Raw genomic sequence first — 20,473 nt, forward strand, 5'->3', positions numbered from 1 at the left:
AAACAACAATATACTTCAACTTGCATGTATTTGACAATCGGAATATCAAATATTTCATGCCATAGCTAACACATTTGTGAATATTCTGAATAAAAAAGGAAAAATGACATAAAAGCAGATCATCATTCATTCAGCGCTGTTGCTGCTGCGGTGTGTCACGTGACAAGCAATGACGCGTCACCATGGAAACGCCGCCCACCCTCTCACAATATAGTTCCCACGTCCCTGGTAGTGTGTACGCGCTGGCTTTAGCGGTGCATTCAAGGGCACTCGTAAAACTGATGTTTGTTGTGACTGCCAGAGTTGTATGCAGGGCGAGCGCGGAGAGGGGAAATCTATATCGTCTATAGCGTTGCTTTTTTCGATAGTAATATCTTGAAAGTTCATATCTAGATATAGATACGATAACGATATATCGTTCAGCCCTAGTTTCTATGGTAACGTCCAATTTCAAAACAGTTTTCACAGGATGAATTCTGAGATTGTAAGCTTTCAAATTATGCCTAATTCATGATAACTACTAAAATATGTGATGTAATAAAAAAGGTGATAAAAAAATTATTATATTTTAGAGGATAATATATATTATACTTTTTAGAGGATATCATTTTTTTATTGACAAATACTAGATTGTTTTATGAACTTTTAGCATGAAAACCAAAGTTTAAATTATTAAAAGTGTGTGCATTGACTTTTTGTGACAAAGCCAGAACTCCTGTTATGATGTAGATTTTCTGAGGTGCACTCTTGTCATAAATTCATCTATTACTGTTTCTACATAATTTGTAACAAAAAAACAGAGCTAAAATATCTATTTAGGACTCTTAGACCTTTCCAACGATATATAGTTTGTCATGATTAGATTAGGATTTAATTGTAATATAGTGAATTAAAAACTCAAAATACAAAGATGGTCAAAATTAGGGCTAATCCCTTTTTTATACCCTAAACAGGCAACGTGACTCAGGAGTCATATATATTTCAAAACGTGCTAAATAACAACATGAACAACATATTCATTTTCTTCTTCAGCACCTTAAGACAATGTTCACAATTAATGTTAGCAGTATTATTATTATTTTTCCTGAAGAAAAGTAAGTTTAATATATATTTACTTCCCTCAAAATCTGAACGTCCGGCACCACCGGTAGCCATGTTGGATTTAGGTCAGGCTGACTAATGTATCACAAAAAACTTGAAGCAAATCATGTGACCAGCATACTCAAGACAGACCAGGCTGTGATAAATGATAAAAGGATCTGATGAAAAAATCGTTCTTATACCCCAAAAAAGACGACAAAAACGATGTGACTCCCAGATCACGTTGCCTGTTTTAGGGTTAATAGCTGTATTCATTAAGATGTTGTTACTGTTGTTCTTATTCTTTGCATCAGGGACATTTTATTTGTCACTGAGTATTTAAACATTTTCGAGCACGCTGAAGTTGACAGCATTAAAATACCAGGCCGAGTGGCTATTTTTGAGTGGCTATTATACTAGACAGGATGAAGATACAAGTATTAAGAAGTAACTGAAATTAGCCTTAGATAATAGTGTTGTTCTAGCTTTCCCAGCACTTAATAAGCACATGGGAAATGTGGCAACTTTGCCCTTTTTCAAATTTGTTCACAAGCGTTTAAGGAAGTTTGGGGTTGCAAGATTTCCAGTTCTTTTTTTCCTCTCACTATAATGTGGCTTCAAACTCATGACACAATTAACATCAATTCATGAACAACCATTTGAAATGTAATCTACTGACACCACCAATTATATCTGGAGGAAGCCATACGTTGTGTTGTCTATGAGGTTTTGTTTAAAAATAAATAAATAAATTCTGCAAGTGATCAAAAGTGACAGTAAATACATTTATAATATGCTACAAAATATTTCTATTTCAAATAATGTAATGCAAATTGTAAATGTAATTCCATCAAAGAATTCTGAAATGTATTAGTTTGCAAAAAAACATTAAGCAGTTTCAACATTAATAAGAAATTCTTGAGCAGCAAATCAGCACATTAGAATGATTTACAATACAATACAATACAATTTTATTTGTATAGCACATTTAAACACAACTGGCTTTGACCAAAGTGCTTAACAAGGCCAAAAGATATACGATAACAAATACAATATAAACATAAGACACAGAAAACAGAAGAGACACACATCAAGATATATTAAAAGCTATTGAAAAGAAATGTGTTTTCAAAGTAGATTTGAAAATTGACAAAGTTTGGCCAGATCTGATGTGAGCCGGTAAGCTATTCCATAGCTTGGGTCCAAAGGCTGCAAAAGTTGGAAGGATCATGTGACACTGAACACTGGAGTAATGATGCTGAAAATTCAGCTTTGCCCTTACAGGAATAAATTGCATTTTACAATAAATTGAAATAGAAAACAGTTACAATAATATTTCACAATATTACTGATTTTACGGTATTTTTGCTCAAATAGATGCAGCCTTGGTGAGCATAAGATAATTCTTTAAAAAAACATATTAGCCTCAAACTTTCGTACAGTTGTGTATTTCCTAAAACTGCGGCTCTTATCCAGCCCTTATTAAACATCCTCCCTATGACCAAAAACTCAAGGTTCAGCGGAGAGCACCTGTACCCGCCACGCCTCCACGGGCCTTGGTCTGTGTCAGGTCTGATAGAACCGCACCGCTAGAGCTCAGTGTCTCCTGAGGCTGCTGGTCGCGCTCCACAGAGCAAGCAACACTGATGCCACTGGCCTGCTTTTGTTTGCAGCCCTGTTGGAGAAGACAATGAGCTACATTTGGTGCACTAGTTGTCATACTCCCCCCAAAGATCTGTTATATAACAACAAATTGACAGAAAATAACTTGTGGTTTGCTGTCCTCTCTCTTTCTTTCTTTTGGAGATGCATACTTTTAGGTAATCTGTTATATGTAGTTTGCGATGCAGGTTTATAATGACATCTCTTGACTATCCGCTCTCTGTAATAATTGTAATAAAGGGGACTGAAGCATTACATAACACTGTATTCACTGAACCCTGATTTGATAGAGCGAGCCGTGTTTCATACAAAGGCTTTGACCAGTGCTTTTGATCTTAACCCTGTTCTGGTGATATAAAACACACCTTATATAGCTAGGACATCAGTTTGTAACCAAAAGCCAGGAAGATGCTCTTCACAACAGTGTGCAAATGCATTGCAAGTGCTCTGTCCCATTGTATGTTCTTGACAAGCATTCTTATGATGCTGTGTGACTTTACTCAGGGAGGCTATAGTTTCCTGGCTGTTATTCTGGTAGCTAGCAGTAAACATGCCAACACTTTATAAACTGTTGCTCGCCATGACTGTATTAGACCTAAAATGCAGAACTGACAATTTCCACTATTTTCTGTTGTGGCAATTTGGCGAATGCAATGCATACTTCCTATGATTTGCGTTGATGATGTATCATGATGGAATGCAATCAAGCTTTTGATTTCTTTTGCTAGGGTAGAGTATGATTTGGACCTAAAAATTAACATGATATAGTGATGATAATAATTTTTATTAGCGGTAAACCTGTCATTTATTTCAATTTCTGCATCAGCCGATCAGTGTTTCTGTTTGGAAGCGGGGATTTTATTTTGATAGCGCTGAGAACACCAGCACCTGAACACACAGCGCTGTTTAACAGTTCTGTCGGTCGGTCTGTGCTTCTTAACTGCAGAGAGGAGAGTTCTGCTGTCACTGGACGCGCACTGTTGACAAACTTTAAAGGTGCAGTAAGCAATTTCTGAGAATCATTGTTGAACACTGTTGATATTTGTAATCAACCCAAACAAACACACCCCTCCCTTCATTGCTCCGCCCCCAAAATGTATGAAATGCAAGAGTGGATGTCTGTTTATAATAGCAGAAGCGAAGCAAATAAAGGAACATATAAGGAACACAAAATGAACGTACAGTACACAGTGTTACTCGCGTGTGGAGCAGAAATAATGCAACCTCTACGTCCATTTTCTGGCCTTCCATAAGAAAAACTTTTCTAATATTAATGTGGGTCTTAAAGCTTTTGTCTGATCATAACGCTTATTTTCCCACTGATATTCCTCTGACCTTTTCTCTTTTTGTAATGTCTCTCAACCATCTCTCTTTCTACAGTATTTCTTCAAATCTCCCTCTTGCTCACTCTCTCTCCTTCCGCATCATGAGTCGACACGCCCCCTGTTGCTGATTGGCTATTAGTGTGTTGTGGTACTCAGTCTGATCCACTTTCAACAGCCTTTTTCAGAAATCGCTTACTAAACCTTTAAACCCTTGATTTCAAACTATACTGCACTAAATCCAGTTGGCCACTGTCATATTCATGTCATTTTCACAGTGTGCTGTATGTAAAATCAGTGTTACCTGGTCTTCATTTACAAAAAAAAAAAAAAAGATTCCCAGTGTGCACAAACTTACCAGATTACTGGTAACAGAGTGCTCTGTTGGTGACAGTGCTTACATCCTTTTTATTCACCTTTTTTTTTTTACACAAATTTCTTTATATATGAAAAATACTGTAATAGAATTACAGAATCAAGTTGCCATAATCTATTTATTTCTAGGTTATTAAATACCAAGTAAACAAAATTTATTCCATCATGGGAATAAATTACATTTTAAAATGTATATTTGACATTATTACTGTTTTTACTGTATTTTTACTCTATTCAAATAAACGAAGCCTTGGTGAACATAAAAAGACATTTTTTCAAAAATGTGTAAAAAAATAAAAATGATCAACACCAGTTTGTTTTGCAATTGTTAAAAGCAATTGAGAAATGCAATTGAGAAATGTATAGGCTTTGCTCAGTTTCTTATAGTTTGCTCAATTTTTGTTGAGTAAAGCATGTTATAGCCTATAAGATGATGCATTTAATATCCTCAAAGGTTCTAGTTCATTATACTTGATAAGTGATACATTTCAGAAACCAGATATGATTCTCTTCATGTCCCTTTACCATCTACCAAGCCTTCAAGGTGACTTTGATAGACTTATGCCCAATCACTATTCTCTGTCTTACCCCTTCCCCTTAGTTTTGCACGTTCACGTGGATAGCCCTTACTCTCACTTGAACGTGAAAAACTAAGGGGAAGTGGGAAGGGGAAGGGGTAAGACAGAGAATTGGGATTGGGCCTTAGACTTCTCTGTGTTTTGGAGCGTTTTAAGAGAAGTCTTCTCTTAGGTTTCGAAATGGCATTCTTGTGTTATGAAAAGACAGACGCCAAGGTTTATTTTTGGAGCTCATGGGTCTCTTGGACAGGTGCCTTTGAGTTATAATCCTCTGATATACACAAACACAACCGGATATATCACAGCCTACATCAGACTCTCTAGTACCACACACTCTGATCTGATGAAGTTCCCACTTGTGAATGTTCACACAAACTACTTCAGGTTCTCTCACTGCTTTGTGCAGCACACACCATAGCTTTCTTAGCCCTCAGAACCTCGAGTGTGGTAACACAACAGCTGTACAGATTTTTATCCTAAAAATAGTTGCTTGCTAGTTTTAGTTAATAACACAGCCAGGTCTATTTTTAGCCCCCCCTCATAGTTTGAGCTGGAAACCTCTGCGGACACAGTGGGATTTTAGGACAGCTGTTTGGAAGCACCTTTGAATTCTAAAATTGGATCTGGTGCTATCATTTTGAACGCAGACAGTCTTCATTAGCACACAATGTTCTCATTAAAGAATGCTTTGTGACCCCTGGACAGTTAAATTAACTATCACTACAGCAACAGTTCATTTTGGGTCTTTATCTCACCTTTATTTCCAAAGATCGCTTTCTCTGTTTAATGTGATCCTCGGTTTGAATGCGCTAGTCCTTAATTTAACGCCAATAAAGCCTCTAGGATTATGTGATGGCCAACTGATTGTTGGTTTGACCACTAAAAACAATGACTAAATAGCTAGTGGTTATCATTATCCAATAGCCTGCATGGCCTTGGTTACATCATAGGAAAGAACTAGAGCCCTGCACGGGCCTCAAATCTAGGCCCGAGCCCGGCCCTGGCCCGAGCCGCTCAGAAATGCACCATGGAACATGGCCATTCTTTTTTCCAGTAGTTTCCAACAGTTAAACGAAAATAAAGTCCAATCAAACGAAAAACATCAGTAGTTTCCAACAGTTAAACGAAAAAAAAGTCCAATCAAATGAAAAGTTAGAACAATCTCTTACAGAGCATCGTGGAGAAAAAGAATACCGGTAGCATCCACAGTGGAAGGTTTTAACCCAGTCCTCCTCTCTTCTATCACTCTGCGATTTTTCTCTTAATATTCTCCATTATTTGCACATGAGGTGAATAGTGGGTCGCGCTGCCGGGAAACCTTCTGTGTGCTTGCGTGCGTGAGACTGTCATGTCAATCAAATGTCAGTGTAATTATAAGATTATGAAAGTTACGAGGTTATGAAATGTCTTTCTATGTTTGTTTTTCTATCGTCGACGTCAACTTTTTTAATTAATGTCTAAAAATATAAAAAGGATAACCCAAAAAAGGCCCGAGGCCCGGCCCGCATGTGAACTATGACGTGAAAATTGGCCCGAAGCCCGGCCCTAGGGGCGTAAAAAAGTCGGGGCCCGTCGGGCTCGGGCTGAAATGCAGGGCTTTAGAAAGGACGTTGTTTCAAAGAAAGAGGAAATTATTATAGTTTGATTAAAGATCACGAAGATCAGGAACATGCGTTATAAGAATAAATGAGGTGTTTATAGCCTGGCTTGTTTTAGTATCTTGCTAACTGTGACATTTCTTTTCTTCAGAGCTTTGCCGCATCGACGAGCTGCTATGCCTGGACGAGATCGCCATCCTCAGTTTTGAGGCCATCCGCAGCATTCACAAGCAAATGGACGACGATGCCAATGGAAATGTGGATGTTTCTGAGACTGATGGGGTCAGTGAATTACTTTTAAAGCTGATTCTTAAGTGGCTAACATTTGGTTAACTAGGCAGTTGATATACCTTTGTTCTCTTTTAAAGTCAAGTGTTTGATTTAATTTTTCTCATAGCATTAACATTCAAGTCAGCATGACGGTAAATGAGTAATCTGCAGCAGGTTAATAGAACTCTAATACTTGTCACCGCTTGTGACTTGTGTGTCATTTTACATGTCTGTTCATTTACCCTAGGGGCTGCAAGAGTGACTGCCTTGGTTTTGGAAGTATTTTTAAAATATATTTTCTCCATAGGCATTCAAGTCATGAACCAAGACAACTATCACTGAGATTAATCAGAAAATTACTAACTTTGTTTTAAAGCATACAAATATATATAATATTGCTTAGTGCTGCACGATTAATCATAGCGCAATCGCGATGTCAAGCCTATGCGATTATATGGCGCAAAACACTGTGATTTTTATGAAATTAATAAATGCATGTGTGGACATGACGACCCATTCTTTCTGAGAGCGGTTTCCTATAAAGTTCCGTATAAATTACAAGGTATTGCTACTGACTTATAAAGCCCTAAACGGCTTAGCTCCAGTCTATTTAACGGATCTTCTATCGCCCTATAATCCATCGCGCTCTTTAAGATCACTAAATTCAAGGCTTTTGCTCATACCTAGGATATCCAGAACCACCAAAGGAGGGAAAGCATTTTCACATTTAGCCCCAAAACTCTGGAATAGTCTTCCTGATACTGTTCGTTGCTCAGACTCGCTCTCCCAGTTTAAAACTAGATTAAAGTCGCATCTCTTCAGCCAGGCATTCATATAATATTTTTAATCTTACAGTTCGAACTACAATCCGGCCTCTAGTTCATAAACGCCAGAGGAGAACTGGCCCCCGACTGAGCCTGGGTTTTCCCAAGGTTTTTTTTTCTCCATTGGGTCACCTGATGGAGTTTTAGGTCACCATTAGGTCACTTGATGGAGTTTTTCGGTTCCTTGCCACTGTTGCCTTTGGCTTGCTCAGTTGGGGATATTTTGGGGATATTTAATTTGATTTTATCAATCAATAAATTCCACTAGAAACAAACCTTGTTGTATTATTTTAATTTAATACTGTGAAGCTGCTTTGATACAATCTGTATTGTGAAAAGCGCTATACAAATAGACTTGACTTGACTTGACGAGAAACGCAATCAATCAGGATGAAAGTGAAACACAATGGCATAAAGCACGAAGTCAACGAGGCACGAAGGCAGTGGATGAGTGTTTGGGGTGGTCCTTTCCTTATATAGCAGATTAGCAGAGGTAACGCCCATCTGGAACACAACACAGCGAGATCGTAAACGAGGATAGTTGTATAAACACACAATATCTCATGGTCTTAGCACAAGAGTATCGTGCTCAAGTCAACTGCATCCTTCCTTCCTCCTCTAAGGATGTCTGTAAATAATAAGATTTGGCTAATTCATCCTGTCTAATGCTCTTTCCAGTGGTCTGGGCTTGTTAAAGCATTAGCACACGATGGGTTTTATCAGCCTGTGTGACATAGTTCAGCAATGTGTGTCATGGTTGGTGTTATCTTGCTATTTGGGCTGCAAGATGCAGGAAACCAGAAACCATCTCACTATGGCATTCTGAATCAGGTGGTCTGAAGAGGCCGAAACCGCTAGTGTAGACACATGTGGAGGTGTCTCGCAGAAATAATGCTCACAGCGTCAGCCTAACCTGTTACTAAATAAAACCACTGATTATAAAGGATAAAAAGAGAGGAATTTCTTGTCAAAATCCACACTTGTGCATGTCATCTGCACAAGCTTAGAAAATCGTCTTAAAGAACTTTGCCCTACTGGTTCTGATGTAATGCAGTTGTAAGCATTCTACCGCCTAAGGAGATGACGTGCAGAATAGACTTATGACTGGACATAATTGTGCACATTTTCTTTACAGTTATCATTAGTCACATCTCAGATGTCATTGATCCATTCCCAGGAGGCTTTCAGTAACAAATAAATGTGAAGCAGTGGTTTCACAACTATTTAGGAGAAATAATAAGTCAGGATGGTTATGATACTAGTCCAAGAACCAAATTATCGATTTGTTTATCTAGATGTTTTCTTGCAATAGAAACTTTAGATGCATTCATTTAGCTTGCTATGTAATTTCTATTGGACCATTTGCATCGTATTCACGTTATTTTTAACATAAAAATGGGGGCAGCCATTTTTAACTTGAATGTGCATAATCGTAATCACACGGGTTTACAGTTTTACTGTTTACTTCCACTTGTAATTCTTCTTATTCACCTAATGGATTGAAAAAACCCTGTCAGCATACTTGTTTTATTTAAATTTCTTTTGAAGTGACATTGTCACAGCCATACACTTTTTAGTTGTTAAATTACATTGCATCTAGTGATGTTTTTGAGCATCGTGCCATTAGCACTTTAAAGCCTACTGTATCATATTTGAGCCATGCAATTAAGGCCTCTAAATTATTCATATGATCAAAACTTTGCTGAAATATTTGTTGTACACAATCTTCTTCATGCCTTCTGGCCCCCTTATTGATATGTCATACTTAGTAAGTAAAAGGCCTTTTAATAAACTAAATGAATAACTTTTATATTTTTAGTAAGGCTGTTCTTTTATTTCAATAATCATAATCATGATTGTTTTGGTCAATATTGAAATCAAGATACTTTAACACTATTGGTGGGAGATATGATCAAAGTCATGATATGATATGAGTATTTCATGATGGGAGTAATTTTAGACATCAGTAAAAATTTCACAATTTTCGATAGGCTTTTTCAGCGATAATTAAGTGGCACAATAATCGTTTTGCCTCAATTGTCTAGTTTTTCATAATCGTTGGAAGCCAAAATTGAAATAGAAAATCAATTACGATTAATCGCACAGCCCTAACTGTACGTTCACACCGCCGCCGGCGAGAGCGGCAAAATTCGCTCTCGCCGCCCTGCCAACGACGCCGGAGAGAGATTCGGGGACGCCCTGATGCTCTGACGTAGAACGAAGGCGTGATCTTTTTTTAAACTTTGCGTTCTCTGGAATCCTCTCAGGCGGAGGACTTCTACATTCTGATTGGTTGCCGCCGAACCTCGTCATAGCTTATTACCATAAAGTTGACCTGACTTCAACTCTCCTCGCCGCTCTCACCGTCCAAGACGCGCCGCCCTCGCCGAAGCTCGCCGCCAGCTCTCATTGAAAGTGAATGACTTCCGGACACTTTGACGCTCTCGCCGGCGGCGGTGTGAACGCACAGTTATTATTAGTTATATTTCAAGATTAACATTTACTGGACTGAAGCAATTTAGGTTTACATGATTATCCATACATTACTTTTTAACAAGATTTTTTTTTTAAAAACAAAAAAAATCAAATATGATACAACGAGCTTTTGAGAAGCATTTATTTGTACATCTCGTAATCATTATTGTATTGTATTGCATTGCATTATATGTTTTGCGCCCCACCCCATAATTAAAACTACAGAGCTTTGTTAAACTCAGCAACTAAATGTCTCAATAATGATATTTATATATGTATTTTATGTAATTATTCTATGCTGTTTTAAAAAGCTCATTGATTTACAAGTTATCAGAATTTAATCGTACTTTTTGGCCATATAAATAAAATCTGCACCAAACTGAATATTTTTATTTTTACTCCATATTTTACTATCATAGCCTATATGAGCTGTAAAAGCCTGATGTATCAAATATGATACAAACATAAAATACGTATGTACTTTAAAAAAAAAAAAGCTGAAATATTTTGTCTAAAGGTTAAATAAACTGTACCATCTCAAATTAGATTATTTCATATGTTAGTCTTTACAGGGTTAAGTTTGTCAGGTACCATTTTGTTATTAGAATTTATTTTATTTTTTTATTCTGTTTCACCCACATCGAGTTAGCTTAGCCACTACAAATTTGAATTACCCCACCAGTTAATGTTGAGCAACATTAGCCAGCTCAAAACCGCAAAGAAATTCCCAGCAGACCAGGCCTGTTCATTCTCGCAGCAATAAACTCACACATTTGCCTTTTGTACCATCTCTCTTTTATGAATGATGTCCAACATTGCTAATACTGCTTGTGATTGTGACCCGGTGGCTGTTTGCCCAAGGAAAGCCAGTCACCGTGTTCGTTGGGTGTCGTTTTGGAAGCATACGCAGCGGAGCAGAGCCTGCCCCTTCCTGGCATCCTTTCAGTCCAGCGATATGTTGTGTAGGCGTTCTGTCCTGCCGCCTCCAACCTTCCCGAAGCAGCATCAAAGCAAATCTGATGAAATGGCAACCACAGAATTGCAAAGATCCTGGTATTCTTGTGAGAGTCCAAAATTTTAAAACTATGATTTGATGGCATACGATGCAGTTTGCAATCGCAGAATTAAACCGTTAGATTAGGTTGCGCTACTTGCTGTGTTTGTTTCCACACCGCATAGACTTGAGTGCTCGACACTTGTCTTTGAGTGGGCATTTCGAGGAATATCTTGGCCTGTGTCTTAAAACCATGACTCATTTGCATTTATAAAGGCATGGGGTAGTGACAGCGTTTCCAGTGATATTATGTCATCAATTATTGCTGCTGTGACATGTTGTGGGGGGAAAAAAAAGCCAATCGTCTGTACATGTCTTGATGTGTCAGTTGTAACAATGCGGTTGACAAATTTGATTTGTAGAAAGCAGGTGTGATTAGTCTCCATCTAAATATTTACACATTTATGACAAATCTCTCACAGTGGTTGCAGTTTAACCACAGTTTGAAGCTCTTTACCATCTTAAATATCCCTTGAACTGCTCTCTAACCTTCTGTTGCGTTATGTTGTGTAATCATTGTTGCCGTCAGCTGTGTCTGAGCAAACTGAGCCTTTGCTCCGCTATTTGTTCACAGCACTCAACGGCATTAATACACCCAGAATATCTTAAAACATTACGTCTATAAGATAGACTTTGGTTTGGCTCTTAAATGTTCCCTAGGGTTTCTAACAGTTTATTGTCATTTGAATTAAGTTCTGGTCATTTGCTCATAATGGGCAAACAAACTGTCATTTTCAGTCCAGTGAGTTTTGGGTAGGGCTTTCCGGCTTGGAAACCAAGTGACCGATAAAGTGCAGAATTGCTTGTTATAGCCGGTTACGATGTTGGTACATACCTAATGTCTGTTAAGGATGTAAAGGCTTTCTATTATTCATTAGCAAACACTTTTTTTTTTTTTTTTTATATAAATTGTATATTTGTATTTTAGTATTTATTTTATTTGTGTAGATAGATAGATAGATAGATAGATAGATAGATAGATAGATAGATAGATAGATAGATAGATAGATAGATAGATAGATAGATAGATAGATAGATAGATAGATAGATAAGGTGTGTAACGATACACTCATGTCACGGTTCGATACATATCATGAAACTGAACTCACGATACAATATTATTGCGATACTCGAAGACATATGATAAAAGGATGACCAAATATGTACTGTTGATTAAAAGGCTAAATTTGATTACATTGTGGGTGTAAATTAATAGGCTTCGGCTTGTAACGCAATGCACAGGACAATAGTGACACCAGAATAATAGTCATGATTTTGAAGCTAAAATTATTTTAGACGAATATGCTCGCACTCTGTCACTGACTAGATATATTTAAAATAATGTAGGCCACTTTTTACTGGTAACATAAGACATTTGGCATTATCAGGACCCACAAATATTCCCCCATTGCATTATTATACATTATATTCAACACTGAAACTCTGCAAACTGAAACTCACACGGTAATTTTTTATTTTGGGTGAACTATACACAATATATATTGTCACTATCCACGATACATATTGTTGCATTTTTGTGTTGCGATATATTGTGACACGATATATTGTTACACCCCTAATATAGATGGATGGATGGACAGACGGACGGATGAATAGACAGAACGACAGATATACAGAACGATATATATTTTCAATTATTATTTTTTTTATTTTAAATTGTATATTTTTATTTTTGTATTTATTTTATTCACTTTTATATACATGGATGGATGGATGGATGGATGGACGGATGGATGGACGGATGGATGGACGGATGGACGGATGGATGGACGGACAAGAACGATGGAGGATATTTTATACATTTTATTTTACTTTTTTTATTTTTTATTATAATTTTTGTTATTGCCATCTGATACCATCACTGTACCATGGTACCACTATAGTAATTTAAGGGCTGTGATAAATGTCTGCTTGAGTTTGTGCAGACCTTGAAAAAGAGTACAATAATTTGCACAGAGCTCCTGTACAACTTCATAAAAGAGAGAAAAATAAATGTCTGCTTTATCAACTAGTGGAGAATATAGTGATTGCATTCAAAATCTTCATTTTCTCCTGAATTCTCTGGGATCCTTGAGCTGCTAATTGGAATAGACTTCCTTTTGTTCCCTGTTATCTGACAGTTTTTAAGAGAGGACCTCAACTACCATGACCCCAAAGCCAAGCACAACAGTTTCCACGGTGACGACCAGCTCATCAGCGTGGAGGACCTGTGGAACGCCTGGAAGAGTTCAGAAGGTGAGCGCGACTGTTTCATAATGAGCCATTAGCGCAAAAAGCCGTGAGTCATGGTTTTCTCACATGCACAGTGGAATATGTTGTAGCTTTTAATGAAAAACGGCTCATTGGTTGACCTTTGCTAATGCAGACTTACATTCTTACAAGGTTTTGCTGACTTTAACATCAGGGACAGATTTTTTTAGTCAAGTTGTTTTTAGTTGACTGCACAATGTGCCTCAAACTATCCAGCTGGATGAAATACTGCATAAAAAATGGGTTAATTATTTAAAATCTATCCCAAATTGATGATGATGATAACACACACTTTGGACATCATAGTAAGAATATATTTTCTTTTAGGCTCAGTACCATGATAAACCGAAGGTAACTGCATATAGAAGATGAATATATTTTACAGGTTTGAAACAAAATTATCATAATATTATGTTTTTAAATAATTTTTTCACAGTTTTTTCCAGTTAATAAATAATAATAATAATAATGAATCAGTCAGTCAGTCAGTCAATAACATGGTATAATCATAATACTAGTACATTGTACTTTTTGTAGGGCATGTGTTGTTAAGTGGTATCTTAAATGGGCCTCTTAACAGCGGAAGTGTGTGAACACTTAGGGAGGCGATTTCACGGTTTTCAACACCTCTAAATCCAGATAATGTCCAGATCCGCTCCAGAACACTCAACCTTCTACGTCCTGCTCATGAATGTACAGCTGGGAATGAGATCTTGGTAAAACGAATGCCATGTTCAGAAGGGAATATAAGGGTACCGCTTACTGCAATGTATAGCCTATACTGCTGCACGGTGTATAATGCAGCGATTCTGGTGGATTGTGGGCCAAAATGTGTTTCAGGTTTGTTTCTGAACAAACAATGCTGTATGCAATCAATAAGTAACCAGATATTTGTGTAATTTTGGACAGCACAATAAATTTAAAGTAAAATTATATTTATATAGCACATAACAGCCAGTAGGCTGTTAAACAACAAGATTAGAAGAAGAAAAACATGCATAACAAAAAATAAAAGCAACATAGCTAAGAGTAACCATAAAACAGGAGTAGCAAAACAGTATCAGACTCAAATATAAATTGGTAAAACCAGCCGAGGAAAATAATCAATACACTAAAGAAAACAGGTAGGTTTTAGCCTATCATGTTTCAAAAGGAAGGATAAAACGCTTCACAAATCTTTTGTTGATGAGGTCAGCAACAAATTTGTATCAGCCCTCATCCTCAAATCATGAACAAAAGTATGCAAGGTAAAAGAAAATATAGTTATTCAACATCTAGTCAGTTTATCGATTTCATCATTGTCAATACTGGAAGCGAGTGGCATATTGTATTGTTTCCTCCCATTATAATCAATGATTCAATGATAATTTAGTGCAAAAAAAATAATATTTATACTACCATTCAAAAGTTCAGGGTCAGAGATAAAAAAAAAAAAAAAAAAAAACACTCTTAGTCAGTAATGATACATTGAATTAATCAAAAGTGACAGGAAAGACATTTATAATGTTACAAAATCTTTTTTTTATTTGAAATAAATGCTGTTCTTTTGAACTTTCTATTAATCAAATAATCCTGAAAAACAAAAACAAAGAACAGTAGTGCAGGTTATAGTTATTTAGCCTGTTTATATGTTAAAGCTGTTAGTTGTATTTTTTTTGTTCTAAAATATATTTTAAAAATGGGTTTGCGTGAACAACTAGTTGAATGAGAAGTTAAAGTCACACTTATTACTTGCACTTCATTCATCTGGAAATGAAAGGTCAAGTCAAGCACATTGCATCATGCATATGCTCTGAGTGTGCACTGCACATTTTGGCAAATATTTCTTCTATTTTTGGATCTGACCGTAATGGTCAGATTGACCGAACAATGTCTGTCTTGGGTTTCCTCCTCATTTTCTCCTTTTGCTCTTTGGTCAGTTTTATTCTGCATTGCAGCTCTTCCTCAAAGCACAGCTGAAGAGCCAAGGTTATGAAAGCTGATCTTTCCCAGCCAAGACACACACACACACACACGTACACACACACAGAGAACAGTTTTGTGCCAGGGTCAGGCGAGAGATATACCCTTACAGTGTTTTCTTTGAGAGCTGGCAGCGTCTGCTTTTTTCAAAGGTGGTGTGACAGTGAATATCTGTGTTATTTATGCCAGTGTAATATTTATACTCCAGTAAAATTTGATGTCTATAATATATTGGATTGTTATTATGCCAGCTGTCACTCTGCTTAATATGCTTTATTTTTGTTTGGGGGTGGGGTGGGGGGGGTTAATTCAAATATCACTGGCAAATGTATTTAGGCCATGTTTTTGATGTCTGAGACAAATTTTAGTAATCGGTTTAGATTTCTTACATCATGGGCAGTTTTGATCGCTTGGTGTGTCATTCTCAATGACAGCTGATTAATTGCGATGATCCAGTATCTCCTGAGATTTTACATTCATATTTCAATAATTTAACAACACACTTGCTTGTTCACAGTTCTCTGATATCGGTTAATAGTCACGTGCCTTGCAGGTAAACAAATAAAATATTTCATCTTTTTATTAAGAGTTTTATCTTGCCAACCCCCTGCAGTTGCCTCATGAAAACCAGTTTGAGAAACCTTGTTCTAAGAAGGGATGTGCCAATCAAGTTTTTTTGTGCCTCCGATCAGAGTTATTGAATATTGATCCAATACTTGTAGTTTCCTAGTGCTTGGTGCATACTTCAAGTACATTACAGTTATTCAAATCAATCCAATGTACAGGGATATGCAGAGTTTCTCAGGGGCTCAAAAAAGGTGTGTAGCCTATATCACTACAGAGTAATTCCAATATAACAATTACTACAGTGATAATATTTATAGGCCTGTGTGTGTGTATACAGTTGTAATCGGAATTATTCAACCCCCATTGCAAATAAGGTTTATTAGCAAAAATGACAGACTTTAGTTTAATTTGTTGTAATTGAAATAGCTCAACACAACAAATGTTTCAATTGATTTCCCCAAATTCAACTGAAAATGCAACTTTTAATGACTTCTGCAGAGACTTCTGAATAGAATTCCTCACAACAGCACAACTCAAACACAACTGCAAATCAGGTGTTGTCAAGCACACCTGATGCAACGAATCAAGGGCTTCATTACTTGCACCAGGTGTGCTTGAGCTAGAACACATGCAATATCTGCTGTTATATACTACTGATATAAACTTGTGTTTTATATGTACAATGAGCAGAATAATTGCAACAAAAAGAAAATGTCATTATGCCAGTCTGTCAGTCAAGGCCGAAGCAAGACGCAACTTATAACAGTGTGTTATGGCACTGACATCTCAGATAAACTGACGGCAGATACAAATAAACAGTAAATAAATTACTTTTGAGTGATTTGTCACAAACGTGTGCATCAAATGTACTAAACATGGATGCTCAAATGTACGTGTTACACTAGAACAGACCCTGTTGATTCTGACGCATCATGCACGCACATTTGAGCTGCTTTTCTGGCATTCTTTAATGGCAGTTGGCAAATCCACTTAAAGCTGCATATCATCACCTACCGCATGACACCTGCGTGACAGCTGACATCAAATAAAGGATTGGGCCGATACTGATCAGTTAAAAAAACAAAAACAAATACTGGCACTTTTAGTCACACTGCCCTTTTCCCAGCAGACCTCTGATGATGTAATGATTTGTTTTTTAAAACAGTCACGATTCTTACTAAATTAACATTTTAAGTCAAAACCACCCACTTTTGGTCACTCATTGTGTTTTATTAGCTTGTTTTGAAACATGTATTCTGATTTGTGATGATGTTTATGAGGTTGGCCTTTGTGTTTCTGTTCCCCAGTGTACAACTGGACAGTGGATCAGGTTGTGGACTGGATTATCAACTACGTCGAGTTGCCACAATACGTGGAAGCCTTCCGGAAGATGAATTTCAATGGTACCGCCATGCCCCGGTGAGTAAGTTAATAAACACACACACACACACATATTTCGCGTTTGTCGATCTGTGCAAGAACCCCCTTTAAGCATGCACAATGTTTCAGATAGTATGGCAAGTATAAACAAATTAATTGGATATGGCTCACAATTGAAAGAACGTGTAAACGGACGGTCGAAAAAATCGGATATAGGCAATAAATCAGAATTGGGCATCAAGACCTGCAGTGTAAACGAGGCCTTACACAGTAGCGATAACGTTACCCACTGTTGACTACTATCCAGTTAACGACCGATAAAATATATAATATTCAGAAGTAAACAGAGTATGCTGACTTACAGATTCAGTTAACATCCACAAATGCGCAACGATTCAGGGAGCAGGCTCCGCTGCTTTCTTCGACCCTCTCTGTCTCTCAGTGTGAGAGGGGGAGTGGTCAGCGGCTAGAGCGGCAAAAGCCAATGTGTGCTGCTTTTACCAATATATATTTAATGATATCACACACACACATTAAGTCCTCGTAAACCACACACACACACACACACACACACACACACACACACACACACAGGGAAAGACGTTCCTGTAATTTATGGATGGATGGATGGATGGATGGAATTTATTCCTGTGGTCAAAGCTGAATTTTCAGCTTCATTGCTCTAGTCTTTAGTGTCACATGATACTTCAGGAATCATTCTAATGATGATGATTTGATGCTCAAGAAACATTTCTAATTATCAATGTTGAAAACAGTCTTCTGCTTAATATTTTATATTTAAAACAGCATTTATTTGAAATTGAAATGTTTTGTAACTGTATATATCACATTGTATATGATTTTCTGTCACTTTTGAGTTCTTTTAAAAAAAACACTTACAGACATACTCCCAAATGGTGCATGTACCATTTGCTAGCTTGTGTTAAGTACATGTGAGACTGTGTGCTCTTAGCTTCTAACATACAGGTTAAATTAGTTTGGTCCTAGTGTGACCGGAAACACTTGACATTTGTCCTAACCAAGCATTTATTACACTTTTGGTGAGACCAGAATCACTTGACCCTCAAAACTTGACCACTGTGAGCATCATCCTTGGATTAAAAACATGTTTATTATGGTCAAATGTTTAGCTCTGAAACTAATTTTTCCATTTGACTAGGTTGATGAAAACCTGGCCTCTTATTGAGTGCCCATCTGCTGCACTTTTGCATTTATTTATTTATTTATTTATTTATTTTTCCATCTAGATTGGCAATGAAGAATGTCACTCTGACACAAACAGTTCTGAAGATTCTGGACCGGAGTCACGTTCAGAAACTACAGCTTAAAGCTCTGGATACGGTTCTGTTCGGAGCCCCTATGAGTGAGTGTGATTTTTCCCTCTGGTAGAGCATCATGCCTAGAACAAATGTCATAAATATAAAACAATGTACTTAAATCTTTCATATATGGATGTTTAAATATTTTCTAGATATGTTTTTAGAGATCTGTTTCACTTTATGCCTGCTTAGGTGGAGTTATGTTTCTCAGATGTAATCTTATCTTCTCTTTTAAACACATTCGTAGTGTGTTGTCTATTACATCAGATGATTGATAGTCCAACAATGCAAATAAGCTCAGAAGAACCTGCTTAACCTTTTGGTCTTCAGATGTCTTGTTGTGAACCATGAGCAGTTGTTGCTTCATATGGGCGGAGCATTAAAAAAAAACACATGGCGTTTCCTCGGATTTGGGTTTGACATCTGAGAAACGGACAGCTGCTGTTAGTTTTTGACTTCTCTGGAAACCTCTCTATCATCCAAGATGGCATTGCCATGGAGGATGTGTCTCTATTAAAAGCCTTTGTATGTGAGAAGGTCAAAGAAAGTCAAAAAGTTGTGGTTTTCACTAGGTAGAGACTGGGTAGCTGCAGTACCATTCAAAAGTATGTGGTCGGTGAGATTCTTTAATTTTTTTTGGAAAAGTCCCTTATGCTCACTAAGGCTGAATTTATTTGATAAGAAATAGATTAAAAACAGTAATATTGTGAACTTTATTATTACAATTGTATTATACAATACAATTCAAATAACTATTTTTCTGTTTGACTATATTTTAAAATGTAATTGATTATTTTTTTATTTATTTTTTATAAATGTATTATTTATCCTGTGATCAAAGCTGAATTTTCAGCATCATTACTCCAGTTTTCAGTGTCACATGATCCTTCAGAAAAATGTTGATATGATGCCCTGGAAACATTTCTTCTTATTATCAATGTTGAAAACAATTTTTTTAGGATTCTTTGATTAATAGAAAGTTAAAAGGAACAGCGTTTATTTGAAATAGAAATCTGTTGTAAGTAACATTATAAATGTCTTTTCTGTCACTTTTGATCAATAAAATGCATCCTTGCTGGATAAATGTATTAAAGGGCCCTTATGATGCTTTTTCGAATATTACTTTTTAATGCAATATAAAGTGTAATGTAGCTGTTTGTGAATGTAAAAGGTCTGCAAAGTGTTTAAGATCAAAGTGCAAATAAAGTTATTGTTTAACAAAAAGAAAGAAACTATTCTGAACTGCCGAAACGAATCATCAGTAATTCTACTGTTACTTCCTGCTCAAACCTATGTAGGTATTAGGTATGGTAATGGACATTTCTTTTCCGATGCGCATTGTAAGCAGTAGACCAATTACAACAGACTGGACCGTCTGACCAATCAGAGTAGACTCGGAAAGGAGGGGTTTAGAGACACAGAATCCTCGAAGGAACCGTTTTCAGAATCTTTGAGAATTTAGGTGATGTGCAATGCATATTATGAGAAAATACTTTTTTGACCTTGGATGCATGTAAACCTATTGTAAGAGACAAAATTACGAAGCTTTAAAGTTCCCCTATTATGCTATTACACATTTGAATGGTAGGATAGAGACCAATTTATTTTTATTAGTTTGGTCCAGCTGGTCCTAGACCAAAAATACCTCAAGGCATTGCCAATTTTCTGCAATATTGATTAATGCAATTTCTTCCATTTTCTTCTTTTTACCGTGG

At 36.8% G+C, this 20,473-nt stretch overlaps 1 protein-coding gene across 3 annotated transcripts in view; it reads left to right on the forward strand.

Moving 5' to 3' along the window:
• The window catches only part of stim1a (stromal interaction molecule 1a), a 51,353-nt gene that overhangs the window by 9,691 nt on the left and 21,189 nt on the right, over positions 1-20,473 (forward strand). For all 3 annotated transcript variants that reach the window (XM_084418115.1, XM_084418116.1, XM_084418117.1), the window contains exons 3-6: positions 6,767-6,897; positions 13,380-13,494; positions 17,346-17,457; positions 18,687-18,802. In XM_084418115.1, coding sequence (XP_084274241.1) covers positions 6,767-6,897; positions 13,380-13,494; positions 17,346-17,457; positions 18,687-18,802 — 474 coding nt within the window. The remainder of the gene's footprint in view (positions 1-6,766; positions 6,898-13,379; positions 13,495-17,345; positions 17,458-18,686; positions 18,803-20,473) is intronic.

This window comes from Rutilus rutilus (assembly GCF_951802725.1).
Source record: "Rutilus rutilus genome assembly, chromosome: 9".
NCBI lineage: Eukaryota > Metazoa > Chordata > Actinopteri > Cypriniformes > Leuciscidae > Rutilus > Rutilus rutilus.